General features: G+C 57.3%; 1 protein-coding gene across 1 annotated transcript; it reads right to left on the reverse strand.

Moving 5' to 3' along the window:
• On the reverse strand, nucleotides 1-24,577 carry IP6K3 (inositol hexakisphosphate kinase 3). Its single transcript, XM_069564129.1, has 7 exons — nucleotides 24,277-24,577; nucleotides 13,583-13,951; nucleotides 6,660-6,867; nucleotides 5,448-5,623; nucleotides 3,985-4,160; nucleotides 979-1,378; nucleotides 1-828 (listed from the first exon to the last, which is right to left on the reverse strand). Exons 2-7 carry the CDS (start codon nucleotides 13,767-13,769, stop codon nucleotides 809-811), a joined length of 1,167 nt encoding a protein of 388 aa, XP_069420230.1. The 5' UTR covers nucleotides 13,770-13,951; nucleotides 24,277-24,577; the 3' UTR covers nucleotides 1-808.
• Nucleotides 24,578-25,762: the final 1,185 nt, after the last annotated feature.

Below are 25,762 nucleotides of genomic sequence, written 5' to 3' on the forward strand. Positions count from 1 at the left end.
TTTCATTAACAAATTTATTTCCCTAATTGGGTAGCATGTCTCAGTGCTTGGCTCGAGTGCATTGTAATAGGTTTCTATACTTCAGGAGAAGGAAGTAATTAGAACCATTTGCTCTCGGTTCTGTATTTACACTGTCCACCCATCTTGTAAACATTGAACCTGGTTTCCTGGGTCCTCCAGGGGCTCTTTTCTAACTGCGCCCCACCCCCCCCAGTAAATAAATAGAAAGCGAAGAGTGTAATTCACATCTTCCTTCTGCGCGGGCCACCCCCATCGGAAGCTGCATATCATGGTCAGAATCTGGCAGAATCACCACTTCCCACAGAACCTGCCCTTCCTTGGGCAAAAATGGGGAAGCTGGAGTCTCGGTTTGCCACTGATGTGTCTGGGATTGTCCTTGTCCATCTGGAACCTGGGGTCAGAGCCGGTGAGACGGGAGCTCTGTCTCACGTCTCCCTGCCCCACCTACCGCTTTGAGGAAGGTAAGAGACATTGCTAGCCTCTGTCTGCCCCAGAAGCCAGCAGCCCATGTGAGCAGAAAAACCATAAACTCGGGACACATTCTTCCAGGCTTCTTCAAGTTAGGTGTTCTTTTCTTCCCCCTCACAACTTGTGAGAGTGCAGCATGACAACAAGAAAGCGTCCTTCAGTGCAAGCACTGCAGAATCTCACTGTGACGCTGGCCCCTAACTCCTCTGCAGCTTTCCTTCCTCCAGAAAAGCACCATTTCATACTCACGTGCAGCCTGTAAGGACCAGCATGAGCACAAGATGCCAGGGTACGTGCATTACCTCCAGAGTTGGTGTCCTTAGCAGCTGTTAGTATAGCCTGTCATGTGGAGAGATGGCTTTTGAACATAGATATAATTATTACAGACACATCTCAGGGGGGTCTAGACTACCAATAGGTCCCCTTGGAGAGCTCTTCTCCGGAAAAGTCCGGATGGGCCCAACAAGTCTCATTGTCCCTTATGAATACCTTGCAGGATCTGGATGAGGTTTTCCAGGCCAAAGATATAGCCTGGATCTGGTCCATCGTAGGTGGTGTGTTCATTCCAGGAGCCTTTGTATGTTGTGTGAGCAAAGTCGATCATCCGGACGTCGACTTTGCTGACATTGGTGCCGTGGGGCGTCGGTGGAGGCTCCTGCCCATCATAGATGATGAGAAGAGAGCTAGAGTAGAACCGGTATGAACTCTGGCTCCTAATGACCGAGAGGAGGGCCTGGAGCTGGTGCTGGATGGGCTCCAGCAGCTCCATCCGGAAGCGGGTCCCATCATGCAGGAACTGGTAAAGCGCTTGCCTGAAGCCCTCCACTGAGAGCTTTCTTCCATAGTACTTGTCTTTGCAGAGAAAGTGCTTCTTATCGATTTGATAAACCTTACATTAAAAAGAAGATAGAAAATGTTAAGAATTGCAAACTTAAAAAAAAATCACATCTGCTACAGAGACAGCATCTCAAGCAAACTTAATACAGAAACACATTTCTAGAGATGCTGAGCAGGAATGGCTACAGTGACTGGCAAGGCAACCTTTCACCAAGCACCAGTGTAAATTTCACACTTAAAAATGTTTTCTGTGCAAGCCGTTAATAGAAGAAATCCAAGGTCCAAAGATCTTTCATCCTACAGAGGTGACCCTCTGCCCACGAGGAAAAGGTTTGGATCTCCTTTCTTGTGAATTTCCAATGTCAACCGCCAAATCATGATTTAAATCCTGGCTTCTGGCCCTCTTCAAACATTAGCAAACCCAAGCCAGAAAGCTTTAGTGGGAATCTGAAATCACAGCCAATGGCCTTGGGAAGCCAAGTAAATTAAAATTTCCCCCAACAAAGTTTATGAAGTCCTTTCTCTGCAGATTCTGAGGAACCTGTAGTGGCTCCAGGGGTGGGGTGGGGTGAATTGTTTGAAGATGGAAAGACGGGCTAGATCAGGCGTGCCTGGAGTTTTCAGGCGGCGGGTGATGTTGAGAGGAGCCTGGATGGAGCGGGCTCTGTGGGCTGGTGGTGCCTCTCCTTGGCACCAGCTCCTCCCCAGTCCCCTGTCACGTGTTGGCCACCAGAACGAAGCAGATGGAGGAGAGATGCTGATGGGGGGAGCGGTGGCAGCCGCTCCCATTTCATTCAGACAGCAGAGGCAGGCAGAGGCTGAACGGAGGCCAGTGGCTGGCATGGCCAGAGGGTGGACTTGGCACCCCTCCGCCTGGCACACCTGGGAAGGGCTGCCTGAACCTGGCCATGACAGGCTCTCAGGTCTTCCCTGCCTTCAGATTACATGGTATCTTCACAGAAAACACGAGCGTAAAAAAATCAGAAAGATACGATAGGCTTGGTGTTGCCTTTGGAGGGCTGAAGATCAGCTGCTAAATGGGCCCGTCCTAAACACAGGATAGGCCTCACTTTCCAAATAAATCAGATCAATTTCAGAAGGTTTGAGGTCCAGAGAGAAATTCCATTTACACCACAACGCATCACACTCCATCCTCTCGAGAACTACATTCCAAGCTTTCCTAGGGACATCTGTGCCTCAAATTTATAGACTTGACTTCCAGTTTCAAGGGGTGGCAGTTTCAATTAAGGAAAGCGATAGTGTTTACCATCAAATCCGTGTCTGGTTTTGCTTTGAGTAGATAGGTTCTAAGGGGGAACCAGTAGAGAAAGTTTATTTCCTCCTGCTCTCCTGCAGCCCCAGCCATAAGCCACGCGAGAGCAGCAAAAATGAAGCGTGGACTCTGGGCACTAAGAAGTTAGCCATTCCTTTGCTGGGCTTTGCCGCTTACGACTTCCCCGTTGTTAACAAGGATAGGTAGTGAGAAGCAGCAGAAAAGGCAGAGTAAGAAGAATGGCTAATATGAATTTGAAAAGCTGACTGCCTCCCAGCATCTGAGAAGGAGAGGGTTCAGCTTCATCACGCAAGAGAATGAGGACCCCACAGAGCACACAGGGAAGCTTTCCCTCAGTTCTCTCCCAGCCCTGCTCACACACTGTCATCAAAGCTCTGCTCTCAACATGGGCAGGACTCACGTGGCCAGGGCAGAAAGTTCCAGCAACCAGAGACCCTGAGATGAGTTCAAAACTGGTGGGTTTTAATTTTTTTTAATAAAATATTTAAAAATTAAAAAAAAAAATATTTGAAAATGTATTGATCTACAATGTTGTGTTGATTTCTTCTGTTTAGCAAAGTGATTCAGTTATATATATAGATTCTTTTTCCTATTCTTTTCCATTACGGCTTATCGCAGGATGTTGAATATAGCTCCCTGTGCTCTACAGTAGGATCTTGTTGTTTATCACTCCCAGTCCTCTCTTTTCCCACCCCTACCCACCTCAGGAATCACAAGTCTGTTCTCTGTGCGAGTCCATTTCTGTCTCATAAACGTTCATTTGTGTCCTATTTCAGATTCCACATGTAAATGATGTCACGGGATGCTTGTCTGTCTCTTTCTGACTTACTTTGCCTCGTATGAGAACCTCTAGGTCCCCCAGACCTCTGCAAGCGGCATTATCTCACGCTTTTCTGTGGCAGAGCAGCACCGCATTGCATGTATGTCCTACACCCTCTTTATCCGCTGGTCTGCCGTTGGACGCTCAGGTCGCTCTCATATCTTGGCTGTTGAAAATAGTGCTGCTATGGACATAGCGATGCACGCCTCTTTTCGAATTACAGCTTTGTCTGGGTGCATCCCCAGGAGTGGGATTGCTGGATCATATGGCAGCTCTGTTTTTAGTTTTTGAGGAACCTCTGTTACCATTTTCCATCGTGCTCACTCCAATTTACATTCCTCCCCAAATGGTGGGATTTTGACACCACTGTCCTGAAAGGTGCTCTTTAAAAAAAAACCCAGCATGTCCTGGATCAGGATATGTGTTTCCTTGGGGAAAGGGGTGCCTGACCACTGCCTCTGTTGCTCCCACGAAGTGAAGGCAACATGTCTGGATGCGGGACCTCCCGGGATGCCCATTTCCGCGGTCGCCCGCCCCCACCTACCTGCATGCCACAGAGGCGCATCCCCAGACGGGCCGAGGTGCTCTGCGCGCACTTCCGCATGTGGCGGGCCTTCTTCTCCTCCGAGGCATCGTCCCCGTGCTGCCGGGTCCCCATCTTCAGGTCTAAGATGCAGGGATGCTTGTACTGTGACACGACGTTTTCCAGCAACAGGAACCCTGGTCGCACAGCATTAAGGAAGGCTTCCTGGGACACAAAGGCCACTTCCCCGCAGGAGGTGGTCAGCGGGCCTCTGAAGCCGGCTGGAGACTCCCCACGCTGAACCCCAGCCCCTCACCCCATTTCTTTCACTACAGACCAGCCTGTTGTCGCTATGAAGAATTCAAGGCACTGACCTTGCAGCCTGCTCTCATCAGTCCATTTTTTAGGGAGAGTTTATTAGGATGTGAGCTTCTTTTCCTTTCCCTTTTTGCTCTGAGGTTGAAATTTGAATGCAGGCGTGAAATCCCTGGCAGGCCATGCCCAATTTACATTTTATGGCAGAAAATATGAAGGCTAAAGCCTCGAGTCACTGAATGGGCCAGTACCTTTTGGGAGAAGTGCCTTGATGTTAGCTTCAGAGATGAGTTGCAGGAATATTAATTTCAGCCGAATAATTATTCTGCAAAAAGCTTCTTAGGGATGCAGATTGCAGATGTCTTAGTAAGTACCGCAAAACCAGCCACCAGTTTGTGGGAAGGAGTCCAATGGTGACAAAGGGGGCCTTCCAAGCCTGAATATGCTCCCTGAGTTTGTGGCAAGCTGAGGGGGACAGGGGAGTACCTCTCTCAAGAGTCCACCCCACAGGTCCCTCCCTGAGAGGGGCCATGCTACATTCTCACCCTTCAGCTCCGTGATGGCTGTGGGGAGGATTGGGAGCATAAAAAGGAGGTTGAGGTATGGGGACCCACCCACTCACTGAGGGCCCCTGGCCCTGCCTCAGTGCGGCAATCGTGTTTCCTAACTGACCACAGAAACCTCAGCCCTGCCCATCCTCACTGCCCAGGTGGCAGAGACATGACCAGTGACCCAACAGAGGCACCCCCCCACCCCCACCCCCACCATCTGGCTTCCCCAGCCTCTGACTTCTCTTTGCTTTCCTGGTGGCTCAGCAGGTCAAGAATCTGCCTGCAATGCAGGAGACACAAGAGATGCAGGTTTGATCCCTGGGTCAGGAAGATACCCTGGAGGAGGATATATTCATGCCTGAAAAATCCCCTGGACCGAGGAGCCTGGTGGGCTTAGGACCCAAAGGGTCATGAAGAGTGATCGCGAGTGAGCAACTGAGCACAGCACAGCTCTCCTCCAGGGCCCAGCTTGGAGGGCCGTGTGTTCCACTCTCCCTGACATCCCTGTCTCTCCCCGGCCCTGCTTCAACAGGGCTGTCTCGGTCAGCCCTCCTTGCCCCTACCTCCCCCATAGCAGCGTGCATGGTGGGCGGGTGGGCGGGCAGCGGGCAGGGATACGGTGCCGCTTGTTCTCCGGGTACTCGGCACACAGGCGAGTCAGGTGGGCCCGGTGGCAGTGGAGGCCCCACGGGTTAAAGCTTCCCTTCTCCGTCGGGTTCCCATTCGCGTCTTCCACCAGCGAGGGGACTTGGGCCTTGAGGCGGAGCTCGGACCTCAGGAGCGCCGTGGCCGGGCTGTGGGCGAGGGGAGCACACAGCAGTCAGGACCCTGGTGGCTGGCAGGGCTGTCTTGGATGGACCAGGCCGTGGACTGTCCCTGACTACCCTCCAGGATGCCCCCCAGGACCTCCGTGCCCCCCTGCCCCGCTCAGGCCCCAGGCCCCAGGCCCCAGGCCAGGCCAGACTGCTGGCCTCACGGGGTCTCTCTAAAGTCCAGAATAACTCACACAGCATAGAGGGGGCAACCCCGCCTGGGATCAGAAGGCTGGGGGTTAGGCTGTTCCTGTGGCCTCATCGGGGGTGAGAACCGCAGATCCACGGTCCACCATCTCTCCTGCCCTCTACATTTCAGCTCCTTGGGTCTGTAGCAGGGAGATAATACACACTGCTTCCTGACACCAAGCCAGGAGGCTTAATTAGATCCGCTGCGCTCCTTGAGGAAGGGAGGTACTTTCGTTGTATTAGCTCCCTTTTGTTTCCCATAAATGTTTAAAATTCCCCAGGGATGCCTTTCTTCTGAGAAAGGTCAGCTAATACCATCAGAGGTTTCGGAGACCTCTCCAAGGACCTCAGGTGTCCTGAGCCGCCTGCGTCTCCAGGGCCCCACTGGCCCCTCTCTCCTCACCCTGACTCGACCGCTAAGGAAGAGGATTTTCGAGAGGCATTAGCCACACTTTTTCCTTTATGTCCACTATTCTGGGGCTTCTGCTCTGCACATCTCCCCCGCTCCAGATACATTCCATGGTCTCAGTGAAATAGATATTTAATTAAACAAATACACACTGAATGCCTTCTCTGTACAGGACTCAGCACGCTCACCCACTTTCGAGAAGAAATGCATTGAAATCCTCCCTCTGGAAGTGGCACCAAAGAAAATGCATTCCTTTCTTTGGTCACAGGGGTTCTGCTAGACAGAGCCCTCATCTGAATTTCTTATTTTCTCGGCTCTGGCCCCAAAGGGGAGCCGTCGGCCTTGGCACGGGTGTGAGCAGTGCTGGTCCCGGCTAGGGATGCGCAGCCTGGCTCCTGGCATTCTGCCACGTGGCCTCACCTCTCCTTGAGTGAGTGGGCCCGCTGGGGGTGCTGCCACTGGGCGAGGGGGAGGGCGCCACCGCCAGTGGTCTGCTGGAGGGTCTGCCATATGGCCACCGCTGCCGACTCCGTGGAGACCGTGAAGGGCCCCCGGTTCTCAGTCAGGGGGTTGGCAACCAGGCTGAGACGGCCGCGGCTGTCCTTCCGGAGGTGCACGGTGATGGTGCCTGCAGAGGGGGAGGGGTGGACACGGTGCGATGTCCTTTGGAACCACAGCTTAATGGCAGCAGTCAACCTGCCCCCTTCCCCAGCTCCTCTCTCTAGAAAGCGCTCTGGGGACTGGCCTGACACAGATACTGCTCTGGAACAAGCCAGAGCCCGGGGAGCCTGCCGGAAATGGCCTTGGGCTGATGCTGGCACAGCCCCTGCTTCGTGGCCTCTCCCTGCCCCTTCACGCTTGAAACAGGGCAGCTGCGTGCATTTACTTCATCCTCGCATTCCTGCTCCTTTGGGCACAGCCCACATCACCCACGCACCCCGTGGCCCCCGATTTGGGTCCAGCCTTGGGGCATCTAAGCTGGCCCTCTGCAGAGAAGAGCCCCATCTGTGAGTGGCAGTGAAGGAAGTCGGGGTGGGGGTGCATCTCGTTCTGTCTCCTTCATCACCCCTTGCCTTCTCCTCCGTGTAGTCATTATCTGAGCAGCCTCTTCTAGGAAGCCTTCCTCTAACAGCCTCCTGCCGCCCAGGCTGCTCCTTCACCATCCTTCCCGCATCCCTGGCTTTCACATTGAGACAGGTGATGCACAGCCTATGAGGATTATGGACAGAACGTGGTTCTTTGGTAGAAAACAGAAGGCAAGTGAGATTTCCCCAACAGTGCCTCCTAACCACTGGTGTCTATTTGTGTGTGTTTGTTTTGCCCATCTCACAAGGCTTGTGGGACCTCATCCCCCCAACCAAGGACTGAACCTGGACCGCCACGGAACTCCCTAATCCTGGTGTCTATACTCCAAGCGTGACCTCCCCGTCAGGACGCTGGCTGTGCGGACGCCCCTGGCACCTGTGCACCAGCCGGGCTCCTCCTCTGGGACGTTGGCCAGGCCAGGCCCTAGGCTCTGGCCCCACATTCACAGCTCTGTAGTCATCCCCCGTGGACTTCTTGCTCTGATGGCAGGGTCCACGCCTCCCTCCGTGGGGCCTGGCATCCCGTGGGTGCCCAGCCTTGCCAGAGTCCCAGTGAATACGGAAGGTACACATGGTCATGGCCCGGGAGACTGCCACACGAGTGGTTTTATGAAAACTGGTTCTCCGAAAAGTCCTTGCTTCCCTCTCTCCCTGCAGCTGGTGCAGTGAGGACCCCTCTTGGCTCTCTCACCTACCAACCTGCTCTCCGTCTCTCTCCACCCTGCTTTGTGCCCGAGGGGCTGACTCTGGCGTGTACCCGTGGCTTCCTTGCCTGCCAGTTGGGCCAGTGAGGGTCGCCGGTGATAGATGAGGGGAGAGGAGGAGAAAGGTTGGGACCTGCATCCCCCGGGTTCCCTCCCTGCTGCCTCATGGCTCTGAGCTGTTTCGCTGTGGCCTCCTTCTCACCAGGTCAGCTCCACCATGCCCTCACCTGCCTTTCCGGCCCAGGGGTGGTTGTAGCTTTCCCATCCTGCTGGTCCCCGGCTGCCTCACCATCCCTAGCTGTTCCCCCTCACCTTTATTTTGTAGACCACGTGACATGCGGGGTCTTATTTCCCCAACCAGGAGCTGAACCTGCGCCCCTTGCAGGGGAAACACAGTCTTAACAACTGGGCTGTCAGGAAAGCCCCCCCCGTCGCTCGCTTCATCCTGTGTGCAGTTCTGCCAATAGACGCTTAAAGAATACTCTATTTAACCCCCGGGCACACACCACTCATTTTCTGCTGGGACCCTGACAGGTGGGAGGGTTGCCTGCGCTCGCATCCTCCCAGGTGTTTATTACCTCCCCCAGGCACTGGGTCACCTTCCCAGCCTCTAAGCGGTCATTTCTCCTGAGCCAGCCGCTGAGGGGGGCTGCTTTCCCCACGCGCGGTCCTGCCGGTCCCTCCTGGGCTGCTCAGCACAGACACTCGTTTTCAGGGCTGCTCTTTCTGCAAGTCACTCTCCAGGCCCGTCTACGCCTAGCTCAGCGGTCTGCCCAGGCCAGGCCTGTCATCTCGGGTCCCCAGAGCCCTGATTCTGCGACCTGACGGTGACCTTCGTTTCCCTCCAGCTCTTTAAAAATTCTGCTCTTCCTTAGCTCATCCCAGGCCCTAGGATCCCGTGGAGCAATTGTGATGCTAACGGTCACCGCGCCCCTGAGCGCGGCATTCTGTCCTTCACCTGGATGGCAGCCTGCCTCCCTCGATGGAGCCCACCAGTGCTGTTACTGCTGGTGAGAGCAGGGCGCTGGCGGCAGCTGGGGACATGCACAGGAGTAGTAACCGCTGCCTGCTCTTTTACACCTACCACGTGCCAGGCCAGCGTTATGTGCGTTTTGTTGACTGCTAAGTTAGTGTCTATCGCTAAGCCTGCAAGGCGTTGACTGTCCCGAGGCTCAGAGAGATTGAATAACTTGCCCCAGGTCACACAGTCGGTAGGGACTGACGGCTGGGCCAGCCGTGACTGTGGGAGAAGGAACAGGCTGCCACATGAAGCCCGGATCTCTTGGGAGGGTCGGGGTTGTCACGCTGTGTTTCCCCGAGCGTGGTTGATGAGGACACTCCCGCTGCGTCCCCAGGCACATGTGGCTGGTCATTCTGTTCCGCGGGAGCAAACAGAGAGGCCACGGAGCCACCACCTCATGAGAGGCGATCAGTGTCAAGAAGCCCAGGACGTGGTGCTTCGTTTCCAGCCTTGACCTTGCAGTGCTCGTCCCAGGAAGGAGCCCCCCAGCCCAGACCCCAGAGCCCACCCTCCAGGTGCCAGGAGAGGGGGTGCCCCACGGCCTCTGTGCTGGTTCCTGGGGAGCTTAGAGCCTCCTGCTCGCTCGGAGAGGCAGGAGGGTGTGCTGGCCAAAGGCAAGGCCCTTTTGGATCTCACAAAGTTCAAGTCTGGTGGCCCCCTGGCCTTTCCCGTTTGTGAGGCTAAGGTGACGGGCCTGCCAGAAACCAAGTTCCTGGGGAGCTCTGGGCCCAGGGGGCCTCCCTGGAGGGACAAGAAATGTGACCTTCACCTGCTTCTCTAGGCTCCAGCTCTGGTCTGATCTCATCTGTTCTGAGTGTCAAAATAGATGGAAGTGAGCAGAGGTACGAATACTGCCAGACCAGCAAAGCTCAAAAGTCATCCCTATTTGTCGTGTTGTCGGCGCGACCCAGCCAGACTCCTGCCGCTGACTTCTCGCTCCATCTCCCCGTGAGCCTCTGCCTGGCTCCATGTCCCTCTCTTCCTTCTCTCTCAGCTCAGTCCAGCCCTTCCCTCTGAAACCTGGGACCATTGCACAGAGTGTTGTACTGGTCTCTCAGGCATGTCCAACTCTGTGCGACCCCATGGGCCGTAGCCCGCCAGGCTCCTCTGTCCATGGGATTTCCCAGGCCAGAATACTGGAGTGGGTTGCCATACCCTTCTCCAGGGATCGAACCCAGGTCCGCTGCACTGCAGGCGGATTCTTTACCATTTGAGCCACCAGGGGAGACCCATAGCTCACAAGGACCTTGCTTGCAGTCTCGAGCTGCCTGTCCTTGACAAGAGCAGCCTCTCAGTGGGATTCAGACTCCCTGAGGTTTGGATCGTTCTTTTTTCAAGAGCCTTGTTGGCCCCAGCCTGGCCTCCAGCTCGCCTTGGCTGTCTCAGACGCCCACAGGCTCCCGATACACTGCTGCCCCTGCCCAGCCAGGTGGGTGGGAGACCCCAGCCCCATCTGTTTACTCACCAGCCCCCCAAGAACCTCGACTGTGACCGCGTCAGCTGGGTGGGTGGGAGCGCTCCCTGACACACCCAGAGCATCTCAGCAATTCCGATTTGGCTGAGCAGCTTCCGTGAATATTCTGTCATGTATTTATTTTTAAGCTCATGAGGACATTAATTCGCCAACGTCTGTAATATGAATCTGGCTCATCCATTAACTAGCTGGACCTAGGAGCATGTCCTCGCTCGCCCGAAGCCGAGGGGAGGAGGGACACAGTTTCAAGATGCTCTCATGCCCAAGGAGTCCAGGCGCACTTTGGGCCCGGGGAGGCTGCCCTGGGAAACGCAGTGCCTGCCCAGCACCCTAAAGCCATCAGCGTGCAGGCATGAGACAGGAGAGGGTAGGCTCTGGGGCGTGTGGCGGCCACGTCAGCAACGGCCCCTCTTTCTGGGCTGGTCCCATCAGGATGGAAAGGGAGACCCCTGCAGCGGCCTTGTGGGCACTTGACTCACTAGCTAAGTGACCCTGGGCAAGTCACTTCCCCTCCCTTGTTGGGCTGGACGGCTCCAAGCACTGGCGTCTGGGGAGTCGTCTCTGCAGGGATGGTCGTTGGAGGAGTGGGGCTGGGGGCTGAGAGGCCACACTCGGGAGCCAGACTTGAATCCTGGCTCTGTTCTACTGGCTGCGTGGCCTGAGGCAAGTTGGGTGACCTTTCTGGGCCTGTTTCTTCCTCCATGAAGTGGGGACAACGGGAGTGTCTTTCTTAGAGTGTTGTCAGGGTTAAACAAGTCAATTGCAGAAACAACTTCTAGGGTGTTCTGCACTGAGTAAATGCTAAAGGTTGACCGATAGTACTTTTCTTGGGTTTTTTTTTTTTTGGTGGGGGGGCTGCATTGAGCCATATTTGGGATCTTAGTCCCCAACTAGGGATCGAATCCTTGCCCCCTTGGGGTGGAAGTGCGGCGTCTTAACCACTGGACTGCCAGGGAAGTCTTGGCATTACTTTTCTTATTGGGGGAAGGAAGAAGCCTACACAGCCCGAGGCCCTTCAAGGGACCTTTTCCCATCCCCAGACCCGAGCTTCTTCCCTCCTTGCCCCAAGGGTCTGAGGGCATGCAGGCCTCACTTCCGGGCCTTTTTCTAGTGTTTCCTCACATGTGTGTTTCCTTGGGTGGCGCCTGCACCCTGGCACCGGGTGGCCCATGGTATGGCCGATAAGAGGATCAGCATTCCTCATCGTCCAAGCCTCGTGTTTGGGTGTCAGGCCAGCCCGTGGGCTCCGTCTCACCCTCACCGGCAGCCGGGCTGCATGGTCTCCCCTGATGGATGTCCTGGACCTCCCTAACCTGGCCCCTCCTGACTTGTCTGCAACCATCGTCTCCAAGTGAGGACTCAAATTAATCCACAGAGTTAGTGCAGCTCCGAGGCGGGGCGGGGGGTGGGTACCAGGATGGGCCCAAGCTGAGACGGACGCAAGGCAGAGGAGTGGTCTGGACAGCTGACCATTGCTCGAGGCTCCCCAGAGCGGGGGAGACAGCGCAGGCAGACGGGGAGCAGGGAGGGCCCTGGGGTGTGGTTCTGAGACCTTCAGCTCGTCCACTTCCACGCTCTGCCTGGGGTGGCCCTGGGAGCCGGTCTCAGCTCCAGTGCTGCGTGGGACCAGCTCCAGTGCTGCGCGGGACCAGCGGGGAATGCTGCAGACAGGAGGACCCCCCTCCCAAGATCCGGCCACCCCTTTGCTGGCTTGAGTTCACTTGTGAAGAGACAGATGTTAACTCCAGCGGGTGCTCTGACAAGGTGGGTGGTGACCCACAGCTGATGGAGAGCACCGGTCAGTGGCCCCGGAGGGCCCCCAGGGAGGCTGTGCACCAGCCGTCACCCTGTCTCTTGGTGTCTTGTCTCAGCCTCTCTGGAGGTCCTGGCTGCCCACGACTGAAGCAGTGCCCAGGGCTCAAGGCCTTGGGCCCTCTCAGTGGGTCTGAATCTGGATGCAGACTTCTGGGCTCTGACCCAGGGATTCCGATTCATAGGTCAGGAATGGGGCCTGGGAGCCTGCATTTACACACGTGCACACACACACACACACATATCCACATACATACATCAGTGATTCTGGTAAACTTGTTTGACCCCAGATCATACTGATGAGAAGCACCAATATTGCCCAAAATATTCATTTGGGTTCTTCCGTAAGATGATATGGAAAAACCAGAATGACTTTTTTGGCAAACCAACAGACGGATACCGTCCTTCCCAGTTTTCTCCATCTTTGAAATGCAGGGAAGTTTTTAAGTGACTTGTCTGAATGTTATCATCGCTTTCACTATAGATACTTGCACAAGGGCAGAAGCTTAAGGTCACAGGTCTAAAATCCTTTAAAGGAGGTCTCTTCTCTGAGCATTCCTTACTTTGTGGGGCTGGCAACTGGCAGAGTCATGTCCTGAGCTCTGCAAGCCACTTTTACGAAAGGCTGGGGGTGGACACAACAGCTTGCCCCATGGATGCCAGCGGCCACCCAGAGCGCACCCTCCCCCGGAGGCCGGCAAACAGCAGCCCTCCCCACGCAGCCTTCTCTCCCCAGACCTTGCGCTCAGATCTGGAACACATGCTGGGGGAGCAGCCTGCACCCCGGCTTTGCCCCCGGATGACAGTGGGAATTCTGGCTTCCCAAACACACTGTGAACCGACTCCTCCATAACCTGTCCCAGACCCAAGGCTCCTGCCATCCGCCTGAGTCACGCAAGGGAGGTCTCCACCCATCCTGTGTCTACCAACCACGGTCACAGGACCCCGGCATGGCGCACCTAAGGCACAGAGCAGAATGCCCCAAGGTGGGGTGGGGCTGGGGCCACCTTATCCTGTTCTCAATCCCGCGAAGACTGGTGGCTTGAGCTAATTTACAGGAGATGCCAAATGGCATTACACTCCAGGCCTGGGGGCTGGAAGAGTTCAGAGAACCTGGGGCAGCGAAGGCCAGCGGCTGTGCAGAGGGGCAGGTCTCCATGGCAACCCTTCAACACACCACGGTACTTGAGGAGGTGGTGGGGGAATGCGGAGAGGCTGGGCCCCTTGGGGGCCGCCTGGACACTCACCTTTGTACTGCGGGGTGAAGCGCTTCATGGCCAGCGGCAGGGACTCGTAGAACCTCTGTTCCTGGGAGATGAGGGGCTTGCACACCGTGTGCTCATCATACTTCATCACGCTCAGGTGACCCCCGACCTGGTGCAGGAAGGGCTCCAGCGGCACGCCGGGGGCGTCCACGCTGTCCTGCACCACCATGCTCCAGCGTGGGAGGGCGGGGTGGCTCCCTGCCGTCCACAAGAGGCAGCGGGGTCTGGGGCTGAGGTCGCAGCTTCCAGACAGGTGGGCTGTTAGGAGTCCTCAACTTTGCTTTCTCAGCCTTTCCTGTGGCTAGAACACAAGAGTCTTCGTGGCTGAGGGCTCTCAGCAGTGGGGGGTCCCTGGAAAACAGAGGAGAAAGGGAAGGGATGTGAGGGAGACCGTGTCGGGGGACAAGGGCATCTGAAGTCCCCAGCCACCCCTCCCCCAGGTGTTAGATAAGACCATAAATAGGCATTGAATTCTTCTGGAATCATCTGTTACAAGCAACTGATAAGCTTCCGCCTCAGGGGAGCAGGGCTGAGAGGGAGACTTTTCACTAAATACTATTTACAAGCGCCTTTTGAATTTAAATATTAAAACATTCAAAAAACAAACAAAAAATCCAAAAGACAGTCCCTAAGATTACAAGCTTGCAGAGCGTAGTGAGCATGGCTGAACTGCTCACGTCCCACGGCTGGCCTCCCCCTTTGGAAACTTTGGTCCCAGCCCCAGTGAGAAGAGAGTCCCTGCTGGTGGGGATTCACCATCCTGCAGGGGCTGGAGGGGTGCAGGAATTCTTCATTTTGATATAGCATATACATAAGCTGGGCACCATCTGGACCACACAACATCATTGCTGTGTGACCTGGGGAAGTTACTAAACCTCTCTGGGCCTCAGTTTCCCCATCTATAGAATAAGATAACAATGATACCCACGTCACTGAGTTAGGGGCAGAATTGAGATATAAAGGCTATAAAAATGTTAGCCCAGTGCCTGAAGCTAAGTACTTGATAAATGTGATCTATCATGATTATTTCTAGCATTACTGCCCTGGGGATCAGATTTTCTTACCAGCCCTGGGAGGGGCAGCTTTATCACCGATGCTTGCAAATGAGGAAAGCGAAGCCTGCAATGGCTTGCTGGGGCCCACCTCAAGCCAGGAACAGAGGCAGAAGCTAGGCAGGGGCTCCTGATCGGGTCCCCCACTGTCTGCTTGCCCTTCACCCTCTACGAGGTCTGGCTTGCCAGACCTTAGGCAAATGCTGGACACTCTGGCTGGAAACTTGGCCCCTAAAGACATTCTGACTTTGGGACTTTGCTGGTGGTCCAGCGGTTAGGACTCTGAGCTCACAGTGCAGGGGGCCCCGGGTTTGACACCTGGTCAGGGAACTAGATCCCACATGCCGCAACAGAATTCACACGCTGCAACTGAAGACCCACGTGCTGCAACTAAGAGACCCGGCACAGCCAAATAAATATATTTTAAAATATAAAGATATCCTGACTTTGTCTCAGGAGAGAGCCAAGGAGACACCGCCAGGGGAGGCTCTTGCGGCCGCATCCGTCATGTTCGGGAGGACAGTCCCGCGGTGGTGCCGTCACTATAGAGTTATTAATACTCTCCTCTGCTGGACTCCCTGCTGAGGATGCAACCAGGCCGGGCAGCACTGGGCATGATCAACTCTCTAACTGACCTTCAGTCCAGACCATGGGCATGGCTGGCTGCCTCCACACGCAGCAGTGTCACTTTGTTCAGGCCCCCAGCTCAGGGAAGTCCCACCATCCACTCCGACCTCCAGCGCCAGGAGGCGTTGAAAGCCTCAGCCTGGCCTGTTCACGCCCCTCCACGACGATGCTCCTGAATTGGTTACTGCTCTGCAGGCCACAGAGTTCCCCTCGGAAGGGAAAGGGGGTGTCTTCTGCCTGATCTGTGCAACTGCTATGCCGATGCACGACTAAAGCACGACTAGGGAGTCTGGCAGTGCTGAGGCAAGGCCTTGGGGTGGGAAGGACTGGGGCCTGTTGGTGAGCGCTTTCCCCAGCCCTGCTCTGAGACGCCCCCCTGCCCACCACCACTGAGATGAGTCCTCCTTGGGATGTGCCCCAGGAGCTGAGAGAAGTTGGGAGGCATATAAATGTGAGGACAATCAGGGATAGGTTGATACTTTCAGTCTGGTTTTCAGATAAGACATCGAAGTTGCTTGGCAAACCTAATCCTCCCTGCAAACTCCGCCGAGACAGGAAGGAGGAAGGAAGAAAAAAACCAAGGCGGCCAGATGCCTCTTCTCTCACTGGGCTCACTTGGGTGCCAGCCTTTGCCAGCTGACCTGTGCCCAGGTCAGGGAGGCAGAGGCGCTGCTGGGAGGCAGAGGGACCTCCCGCTCGTGAAGTTCATTTATAGCCATTCCCGGAAGGAGCCAAGGCCCTGGCCCGCACAGTCTCCCGGGGGGTCTGCGCTGGCCAGGCCCGCACTCACCTCTGCGAGCCCAGCTCTGCCCGGGAACCCAGGTGGCGTCCTCAGCAGACCCTTGTGCAGCCACCCGGGGCGGCCCCTCACCCTTCTCTCCCCTCACCCCCTGTCTCCCCAAGGAGCCCTAAGGACATAGATGTTACCTTGCAGTGTGGTGTGGGAGGAGATGGTAACAATGATGGGAACAGTAAATGGTAACAAACACAACACAGGCAATGTTCGGGTGTTTTAGGTACATTCACCCATGTGAGCCTCACAGCTGCCTGATGAGGGAATTAGTCATCAGCCTTTTATAGGTGAGGAAAATGAGGCACAGGGAGGTTCGGTAACTTGCCTGTGTGCACCCAGCTACTCGGGGGAGACCAGGGATTTGAACCCAGGCACATTAGCCCAGAGCACGCTCACCCGCCGTCCTGCGGAGATGCCGAGATGAGATGCTGGGGGCCGCTGTTTCTCTCCTTCGAGAGTCAGGAAATTGAGCCCCAAGGAGGCTGGGACTTGGCCAAAGTCACTCACCAGTCACTGGCTGTGATGACACAGGCACGCGGGTGTTCTTGTCCCCAGGCCTGGTTTCTCCTACCCTGATACCCTTTGGCCATCCCTCCCCCCAGCTGCTACAGTGACTGCGTGTCCCAGCTGTGGCTGGGGTCCACGGGTCTGCAGAAACCAGCAGGAGGGGTCAGGTGAGGCCCTTGGAGCTGGGCCTTGGTACTGGCCTGCATGGGGCTTTCCCGCTGAGGGGGCATCAGCTGGATCTGAGAGGCACTGTCATTCCCAGAGCCTCCCCATCACTGCCACCCACACGTTCTCAGGGGCCCTGGCCGAACCTCCTCAGGGAGCCCAGATCAGCCGGAAGTCCCTCCAAGATGGCCCCCACACAGCAACGCAAACCCTCCTGCCCCCAGGCTTGGCGGCAGCTTTTTAAAAATGCTGGACTTGAAGCTGGGGGAAACTGAGGCCCTTCCGCTTAAGGGTCACCTTAGGGTGTGGCTTGGGGGAAGTCTGAGGGTCCTCGGGCTCCTGACGCAGATTGTGGGAAAGGGGCGCAGGGAGCTCAGAGGGGAGCAAGGAGGACTGAGGGGCATGGGGAGGACTGCAGGGCGCGGGGAGGGGGGCACCGACCGGCGCGGGGAGGACAGACGGAGCGGAGAGGGGCGGGGGGAGGACGCGTGGGAGCGGAACTGCGGGAGGGAGGGGGCGAGGCACGGAGGGGCGCCGGGGGGAGGGGACACGGAGGGGAGCGGGGGGGGGGGGAGCGGGGGGGGGAGCGGGGGGGGAGCGGGGGGGGGAGCGGGGGGGGGAGCGGGGGGGGGGAACGGAGGGGCCGGGGGGCGGACGGAGGGGCGCGGAGGGACACGGAGGGGCGCGGGAGGGGACGGAGGGGCGCGGGGGGACACGGAGGGGCGCGGGAGGGGACGGAGGGGCGCGGGGGGACACGGAGGGGCGCCGTGGGGGACGGAGGGGCGCGGGGGGACACGGAGGGGCGCGAGGGGGCACGGAGGGGCGCCGTGGGGGACGGAGGGGCGCGGGGGGACACGGAGGGGCGCGAGGGGGCACGGAGGGGCGCCGTGGGGGACGGAGGGGCGCCGTGGGGGACGGAGGGGCGCGAGGGGGCACAGAGGGGCGCCGGAGGGACACGGAGGGGCGCGGGGGGACACGGAGGGGCGCGAGGGGGCACGGAGGGGCGCCGTGGGGGACGGAGGGGCGCGGGGGGGCACGGAGGGGCGCGAGGGGGCACGGAGGGGCGCCGGGGGGACACGGTGGCGGCGGGGGAGGCACGGGCGAGCGCCGGGCGGGGGTGGGGGGCACGGAGGGGCAGTGGCTTAGTCCCCTGGCCTCCTGCCTGAGCCGGGCAAGTGGGTTTACTGCCGCTCAGGGAGCCGCTCTGTGGCTTCCCCCGGGCGCTGACGCTGACCTTGGATTCCCAAGGAGGCTGAGGTTTCCATCGGTTGCTGGGGGCCGGAGCTAGAGAAGACCTCCGTTTCCCCTATCCCTCCTGCGGAGTCCTGAATGAATAATTCAGGCTGACAGAGCTTTCTCAACCGACCTGCCTTTCGCCACCAGCAGGCACTTCAGTCAGTGGCCAGAGCCTCCGCCCTGAGCAGTGCCTCTGGGCCCGGGAGCGCTGGGCAGGAGTCCAGTGCCTGGCTCTGCGCCAAGCCCCCCAGCAGCTAGCTGAGACCCCTCCGGTGAACCGAGCCTTGGTTTACCGCCCACTGCCACGGCCTTCGCAGGAGCTTCGCCGGAGCGCACAGTCCCCTCTGGAGAGTCCGTTTCCCCGCGGCCTCGGCCTCAGCGCTGGGGCTTTGTCACTGCATGGGCAGTGCCCAGGACCCACTCCCGTGAATCCGCCCGGGTACTGGCGAGGCGCTCGCGGAGGCAGGACCTCACGGCCCCTTTCACACGCCGAGGGGCTCCCTTTAGTGCTTTGTGGGGAGACACAGGGCCCTCTCCCCGGCCCAGGCCTCCTCTCGTGGACCACTGCCCAGACCTCGGGCCCAGAGTCCGCCCTGAGTGCTCCCTGGGGAGGGAGAGGCTGAGGGAAGATGGAGGAGGGGCGGGGGAGGGCGAGGCACCCCAGCCTGCGGAGTTAGAGCCCCCGCTCCTGCAAGAGTGGACAAGGCCTCAGATCCCTGTGTCCTCCTGCCCCGTCGCTGGGTCATGTCCTGAATGAAATGACTCCAGGAGGACTCGAGGGGTGAATTTCTCTAGTGGGGCCCAGCCATGGAGCTGGGTGTCAAAGGAGGCCCTGGACCAGCTGGTTCCCTGCAGGGGTCTGAGTGAGGCCAGCAGGGCCTGCCATTGTATTTGGCTCCCAGGGTGGGGCCAGATGACAGCAACACTGAAGCCAGGCGCAGGGACAGAGGCCACCCCTTGAGCTGAGGTGCAAGAGGGCGTCGTGGCTCAGGGTTCATCACCGCAGGCCAGCACGTGTTCCTCTTCCTGGGAGACTTCGTTGTGTATCTGACTTTCCCTACAGGCTTCCCAGGGGGCGCCAGTGATAAAGAACCCGCCTGCCAAGGCAGGAGACGTAAGAGGCACGAGTTTGATCCCTGGGTTGGGAAGAATCCAGAGAATTCTTGTCCTGGAGAATCTCATGGACAGAGGAGCCTGGCGGGCTACAGTCCACGGGGTGGCAAAGAGTCAGACACGACTGAAGCGGCTGAGCACGCACACACGCACGCACCCTGGCCACAGGCTAAACTGGAGTCCATTAAAAATTACAGGAGGAACACCTCATTTAGAACTTGTCTCTCCCTTTTTAGGGATGATGGCAGGTGAAACCACAAACTAAGCTTGTAAGGGTTCAACTTGGACTAAGTGAGTCACGAACTCTGTCTTACCAGAGGCTGTCAGCTCCTTGTATCTGGAAAGTAGTTGGTTGACTGTGGTTATTGTCAAGACTGTTCACAAATATTCTGTGTGTTGGTTTTTTTTTTTCTTTCCCTGCAGGAACGTGGTATGACTGCGCTTCCCTTGTCCTCTGAAGGTACGTCGGCCAAAGCATGATGTGCTTTGGCTAACGTCACGTGGAAGGGAGTGACAGACGCCACTTCCGGGAGGAGCATTTAGAGCAAGCAGTGCCTCGCGTACCCTTTGCCTGGCCAGGGTGATTTGGGAAGCAGTCACTTCCCGAATGACTGTCATGACAGAGAAAGCAATCCAGGTTATATTAGGCACTGAGGTTTGGGGGTGTTTTTGTCACACAGCACAACGTAGTCCGTCCTGAGTAATTCGCCGACTGACAGCCAGATACCCAGTATGGAGCAACCTCAGGCTTGAATACATCCTCTGTGTTGTAGCCACTCCTGTGAAGCATCCATGGCGGACCACTGGTCTTACAACGTCCCCCTCTGTTTCTCAGAATAATTTTCAGATGGAGACAAGTGGAAGAGCTTCCCCAGGGTCCAGAGAGTGAGCACCGGTGCTGGAATTCAGCCACAGTGAATCTGTCTCCTTCCAAAGCTGATGCTGCTCTGCCCTACCATGTGGTCCCCCTTCTAAGTGGGGGGCACTGTGGATCCCTCTGAGAGTCCTGAGACCTGAGTGGAGCCCAGGTTCCTATCCGAGACCCTCTCTGTGCTGTGAGCCTCAGCTGCCCAAATCAGCAGTGGGAGCCCGCTGGGAGCTCACACTTGGCAGGGCGGTGGGGGTGCCATCCCTGGGGGCAGGGTTCCACGAGGAGCCGGGCAATGTGGATTCACGGTGCCACGAATGGAAGACTCCCATCCGTGGGCCACTCAAGCCCTGACCCAAAGCTGCACCAGCAGCATTATCTGCAGGCTAGAAAAGCAATATCTGCAGCTTGTGATCATTTCTCAAATGTATCTAAATGCTTCAGTGTTTACCAAAATACAAATTCATTTAAAGGCGTTATTAAGTTCCTAGTAGTTTTTATCATCATCTATTTTCTCAATCAACAGATACTGAAAGTCTAATGAATATCACAGAGGGACTCCTAGGGAACAAATTAGGTTGAAAAATGAGTCCTAGTTAGAAAGGTTAGAAGAGATATTGCTGAGGGACCTGGGCAGGGGTATGAGACCGGGGAGATGGAGGCTGGGCCTGGGGGAGCTTGAGGAAGGCCCGTTTCAGGGTGCATATGTGCAGGGAGCAATGAGGAAGGGAAGGACAGGCAGGGAGATGGGACCAGAGGGAAGGCTGAGTGGGGAGCAGAGGTGGGTGCTGCTGGGGTCTGGGCAGAGGAGGTCTGACTCCCCATCAGTCTAGGCTGGAGGGGGTTTCCTGAGATCACCAAGATATGAACGCTTTCTGGACTGTGTCTCAGCAGATCCAAAGGGGAGAGGTGCACTCTGGGGAGGAGATACTTAAGAAACAGCTTGCAGCAAAAGACTGCAAAATAAAACGTGTCGGGCAGCAGACTCAGAAGTGGCATGGTTTATCGCCTGCCCTCTTGCCTCTGAAGCTCTAAGGTACGTTTTGCAGGCCGCTCAGAGCCAGAGGTTTGGTACAAGTACCACTCAATGTCTCTGTGATGCCTAAGGGAGCATTTTTTAATCTATTAGAGATGAGAGGACCCAAAACCCATTTAAAACCACTTAGGTTGGAATGGGCAGGAGCGTTTTGGGTTGCTCACACGGCAGAGGGCTGTGTATCATCTGAGACCATCTAGGCTTGGAAGGCACAAGATTATTTTCTGGGGAGAAAAAAAAATCAAGTTTTTAAATCCATCCTAGAAATGACTCAAGGGATGTGGGACGGCGAGCCCCATGGTCCGCATGGTCCCAGTCTGGTGGGATCAATACCGAATGCTGGGGACGTCACACATCACTTTCTCAGTTGTGGCTGAAAGATGTGGCTTTGGAGAGCATCTGTTTCCCTGGGAAGGCTTGATTTCCAGAGTCACAGAGCAATACTTCATTTTCCTGACTTATTTCTGAGCCGATGTTATCCTTTGAGGGAAGATATTCTTCCTCATCTCCTTTTCTCTTAACATTTAAAATCTCCCAACGTTCCTCCAGCTTGAGGACCTAATGCGATTTTAATACAGCTATTATTAGTTTAGAAGCCCTTCAGCCCCTGACAAATGTCCGTAGCAGCAGCGACGATGTTCTGATCTTGCTGTCAGGGCAGGAGACGCATGGGGCAAAGATGACTCGAGCTCAGCGCTCCTGGAAGGGCTGCTGCGGCCAGCAAGGGTGGGGTGGGGTGGGTGGGGTGGGGTAGGGCGGGGAGGGCTTCTGTCTTCCCAACCTCAATGGAGCCGGACCTCATGATAGCATCTTAGGACCTTGGCCCCGCCATCCCCCGGGCACACAGGGCACCTCGCCTACAGCCCCTCCCAGGCAGGCTTGTCTCCTGGGGACTGCTGCCCTTGGAAGCTTGGATACTGGAGAAGCTTGGCGGGACCTTGGACCCTCCTCCCAGGGTCTGGATATTGCCAGATGTCCAGACCACATTTTCCAGCCTCTGACACCCTTCCCCACACCTTTCTCTAAGTCACATGACCAGCCACCTGCCGAGCCAGAGATAGACAGTCTTGTCCATGGTTACTATGGAATCTTTAGGACTCTAACAAGAAATACGTTTTTTAAGGTCAAAACACAACAGTGGGGCTGGAACAAGCCTACGTGTACGTGTGCGGTCACCATCCTTCAGGCCCTGGAGCTGAGCTGGGCAAGTGTGAAGTGTGAGGCTCTGCCCAGCAGAGGGCAGCAGCAGACGGGCCAGAACCACCCAGAAAAGAGGCACTTGGACCGGCCCCACCTTGGCCCAGAGACTAGGGGCCCTTCTCCAACGGCCCTGAGTTTGCTCGGCCTGTCCTCAGAGAGCTGGGACAGCAGCTGAAGGGCCGGTGAGGCGCACTGCTGAGGATCGGGGTGCCTGGCTCAACTCACAGGAGAAGGACCTCAAAACCAGAGATGGAGTGGGGGTGGGGTAGCCGGCCGAGGAGGTGGGGCGGGGGCACTGGAGGGTCTGGCTGAGCAGAGCGGAAGTGTCTTCAGCATCTACACCCCACTGGTTCCTTCCCCCGGGAGGGGTGGAACCCACGCCCTCTTCGTCTGCCAGCCGGGCCAGCCTCCCCCACCTGCTCCCTGAACAAGCTGGTGCTTGATGCTCATAAAGTTGACAAGACAGCAGCCATGTGGGAAGGACGTCTTAGGCGCTGTGCTTGGAGCTGGAGGACGCAGGAGTAGGCTGTCGACCACAGGGGCGTGGGGGGCCTCCGCCTGGCCTGCTGCCCCCAGGGTGTCCTGGGGCAGAGCACTGGGAGGACCCCCAGGGGCTGCAGCCCCGTCGCAGAAGAGGGGTTTCTCAGATTGCCGATAAGAAGCTACTTTGCAGGGGCACGAAGGGGCGAGGGTGCCTGGACACGGCGCAGTGGGGCCCGGAGCCCTGGGTCTGCCTGGACTCCCCACCCCTTCGGCCTGAGGCCTCAGTCTCCCTCTCTGGACTGAGCTGCTGAGCCAGTCCTTTTCTCACCCTCCTGTGGGGCAGCTGGCCATTCAGTTCAGCTGGTCACTGTCAGGGTGGGGGGAAACGGGGGTGGGGAGGGGGGGGTTGGCTGAGATGCTACCAGATTGAAAGTGGGGTCCTCCCCCTGCCCCCCGCCCCATTGGATCCTCGTCTAAACAAAGCATTGAACACCATTTAGGAACAACTGGGGAAATTGGAACGTGGCCTGGATGTAGCCATCCTTGGGGAGCCAATAATATCGCCAGTGGGGTAAAGCACTGGGGTTACGTAAGGACCTGAACTGAGGTGCTTTGAGGGGAAATGCTGTGACGTCCATAGATTACTTCAAAATACCTTAGCCTTAGAGAATACGATGAAGCAAATGCAGCAAGACTCAGACAAACTGTCAATCCAGCCGCAGAGCATGCGAACGCTCATTGTGTCATCCCTTCTATTTATTCTTGTAGGCTTAAAGTTTTTCATAGTAAAAAGGCTAAAAGAACATACCAGCAGCTCTTAAAGACCGTAGAAGCCCGACTTTTGCCTGGTGGGATCCAAATTTCCTGGGAGGGACCCGCCCTGGATGTTTTCAGGGCCCTCGGAGAGCCTGCGGACTGCAGCAGGCTCAGGTTCAAGTCTCAAGTTCCCTGGGGGTGGCCCCAGGAGAACCCAGGGGGAAGGGGCCCCTAAAGACTGCCCCTGCCCAGGGCAGGGTATGTCCTGGTGGTGACACCCCCGTGGCTGTGTCCACGCCCGTCCCTGCTCCACTGAGGCGCCCTTGCCCCGGCCCTGAGCCTGAAGGTGCTGATGTCATCCAGTCCCAGGGCCCCTCCTGGCTGCTGGGACGAGACATGCCGTTCCTGGGGCCCTCGCTGCCCAAAGCTCCTGGGACAGCTGCCCAGCATGAAGGGTTAAACCCAGCGAGGGCTGGAAGACTGGCTCCAGCCCCTGCACCTGCCCTCACAGCGTCCCTGAAGCCCAGCCCTGCCACCTTCACGCAGGAGCCCAGATTCCAGAACAACATAGGAGGGGCCGGAGGGGGTGACTCCTGGGGGAGGGGAGGGCAAGTGGAGAGGAGCCAGTGACAGACTTTCTATGCTGCTGAGCTGTGCCAACAGCTCCCATGCCCCCAACACGGACGCACACGGACACACTGGGGCCCCACGGGGTCGGTGGGGCTGACCTCTAGTCGGGGGGTCCACCCCTGAGTCCCACAGTGTGAACAGGCCTCTCCCCCGGCCCTGGCACCATCAGGGCCCTCCCTGCCCACGCTTATTCCCCACGGCAGCACTCACCGGAGCCGCACCCCGGGGGGGACCGCGGGGCTGTGCAGGAGACAGGGGTCCAGCGGAGAGCGGTCTTCCCGGTCAGTGACCGCCGGCCGGCGTGTTGGGCAAAGCCCTTCCCAGTGCCCCAGTGTGGAGAAGTCAGCGTCCACGATAGCACTGGCGGAGTGGGCTGCCCAGACTCAGGTCAGCCCGTGGGTATGGACTGCAGAGGCCTGGGGCGGGGGAGTCACCTGACCCTCGGAGGGGAGGGCCAGCAGGGGCTGGCTGGCATGGGCAGCTGTCAGCTGGTGTCGGGCTGCTCTGGGGCAGGGCCAGAGGGCCTGGGAGGAAGGAGGGGAAGGGAAGGAAGGGGAGGAGGGGTCTGGAGGGATGTCAGGCCCTGGGCACCGAGGGCCAAGTGCCTCAGGCCCCTGGTTAGCTTTTGATTCCCTGTTTATGGGGTCAGGCTGGCGTGGGGGTCGTGTTATCCCTTCCCCTCGTCTCCCCGCCTCCACCCCACTCCCAACAATGTCACTGCCAGTTTGCCCCGAGCAGCAGCTGCCAGAGAAAGACAGTCTTGGGCAAGACATTTAATCAACAGTCAGCTTGAGGACAATCAGTGCTTCAGGTGTTTTCAAGGCCCTCGTGGGGCCTCGTGGATTCTGCTAGGCTGAGCCAGGAACCTGCCAGAACAGGGTCTGTTGTCAGGGGATTACAGTCAGGGGCTTCAGTAAGTCAGGGCAGTTCCAGGGTAAGTGTTTGGTGAGAGGACGGGGGTGTGGTGTGCGTGTGTTGGTGGGGGGGGAGGGGGACAGTGAGTGTGTGTTGGTGGGGGAGTGCCTATGTGTTGGTGGGAGCATGGTGTGCGTGTGTGTTGGTGGGGGGGGCGTGGTGTGCATGTGTGTTGGTGGCGGGAGTGCTTGTGTGCTGGAGGGGGGGTGTGTATGTGTTGGTGGCGGGTGTGTGTGTGTGTTGGTGGCGGGGGGTGCATGTGTGTTGGTGGGGGTGTGTGTGTGTGTGTTGGTGGCAGGGGGTGTGTGTGTGTTGGTGGTGGGGGGGTGCGTGTGTGTTGTTGGGGGGTGCATGTGCTTTGGTGGTGGGCGTGGTGTACATGTGTGTGCGGGTGTGTGTTGGCGTGGTGTGTGTGTGTGTTCGTGGGGGCACGGTGTGCCTGTGTGTTGGTGGGGGTGTGGTGTGTGTGTGTTGGTGGCAGGGGGGTGCATGTGTGTTGGTGGGGGGTGTGTGTGTATTGGTGGGGGGTGCGTGTATGTTGGTGGGGGCTGCATGTGTGTTGATGGTGGGGGTTGCGTGTGTGTTGGTGGGGCGTGGTGTGCATGTGTTTTGGTGGGAGCGTGGTGTATGTGTGTGTTGGGGGGCGTTTTGTGCGTGTGTGTTGGTGGGGGCGTGGTGTGTGTGTGTGTTGGGGGATGTTTTGTGCGTGTGTGTTGGTGGGAGCGTGGTGTATGTGTGTGTTGGTGGGGCGTGGTGTGCATGTGTTTTGGTGGGAGCGTGG

Source organism: Ovis canadensis, chromosome 20 (assembly GCF_042477335.2).
Source record: "Ovis canadensis isolate MfBH-ARS-UI-01 breed Bighorn chromosome 20, ARS-UI_OviCan_v2, whole genome shotgun sequence".
NCBI classification, from domain to species: Eukaryota; Metazoa; Chordata; class Mammalia; order Artiodactyla; family Bovidae; genus Ovis; species Ovis canadensis.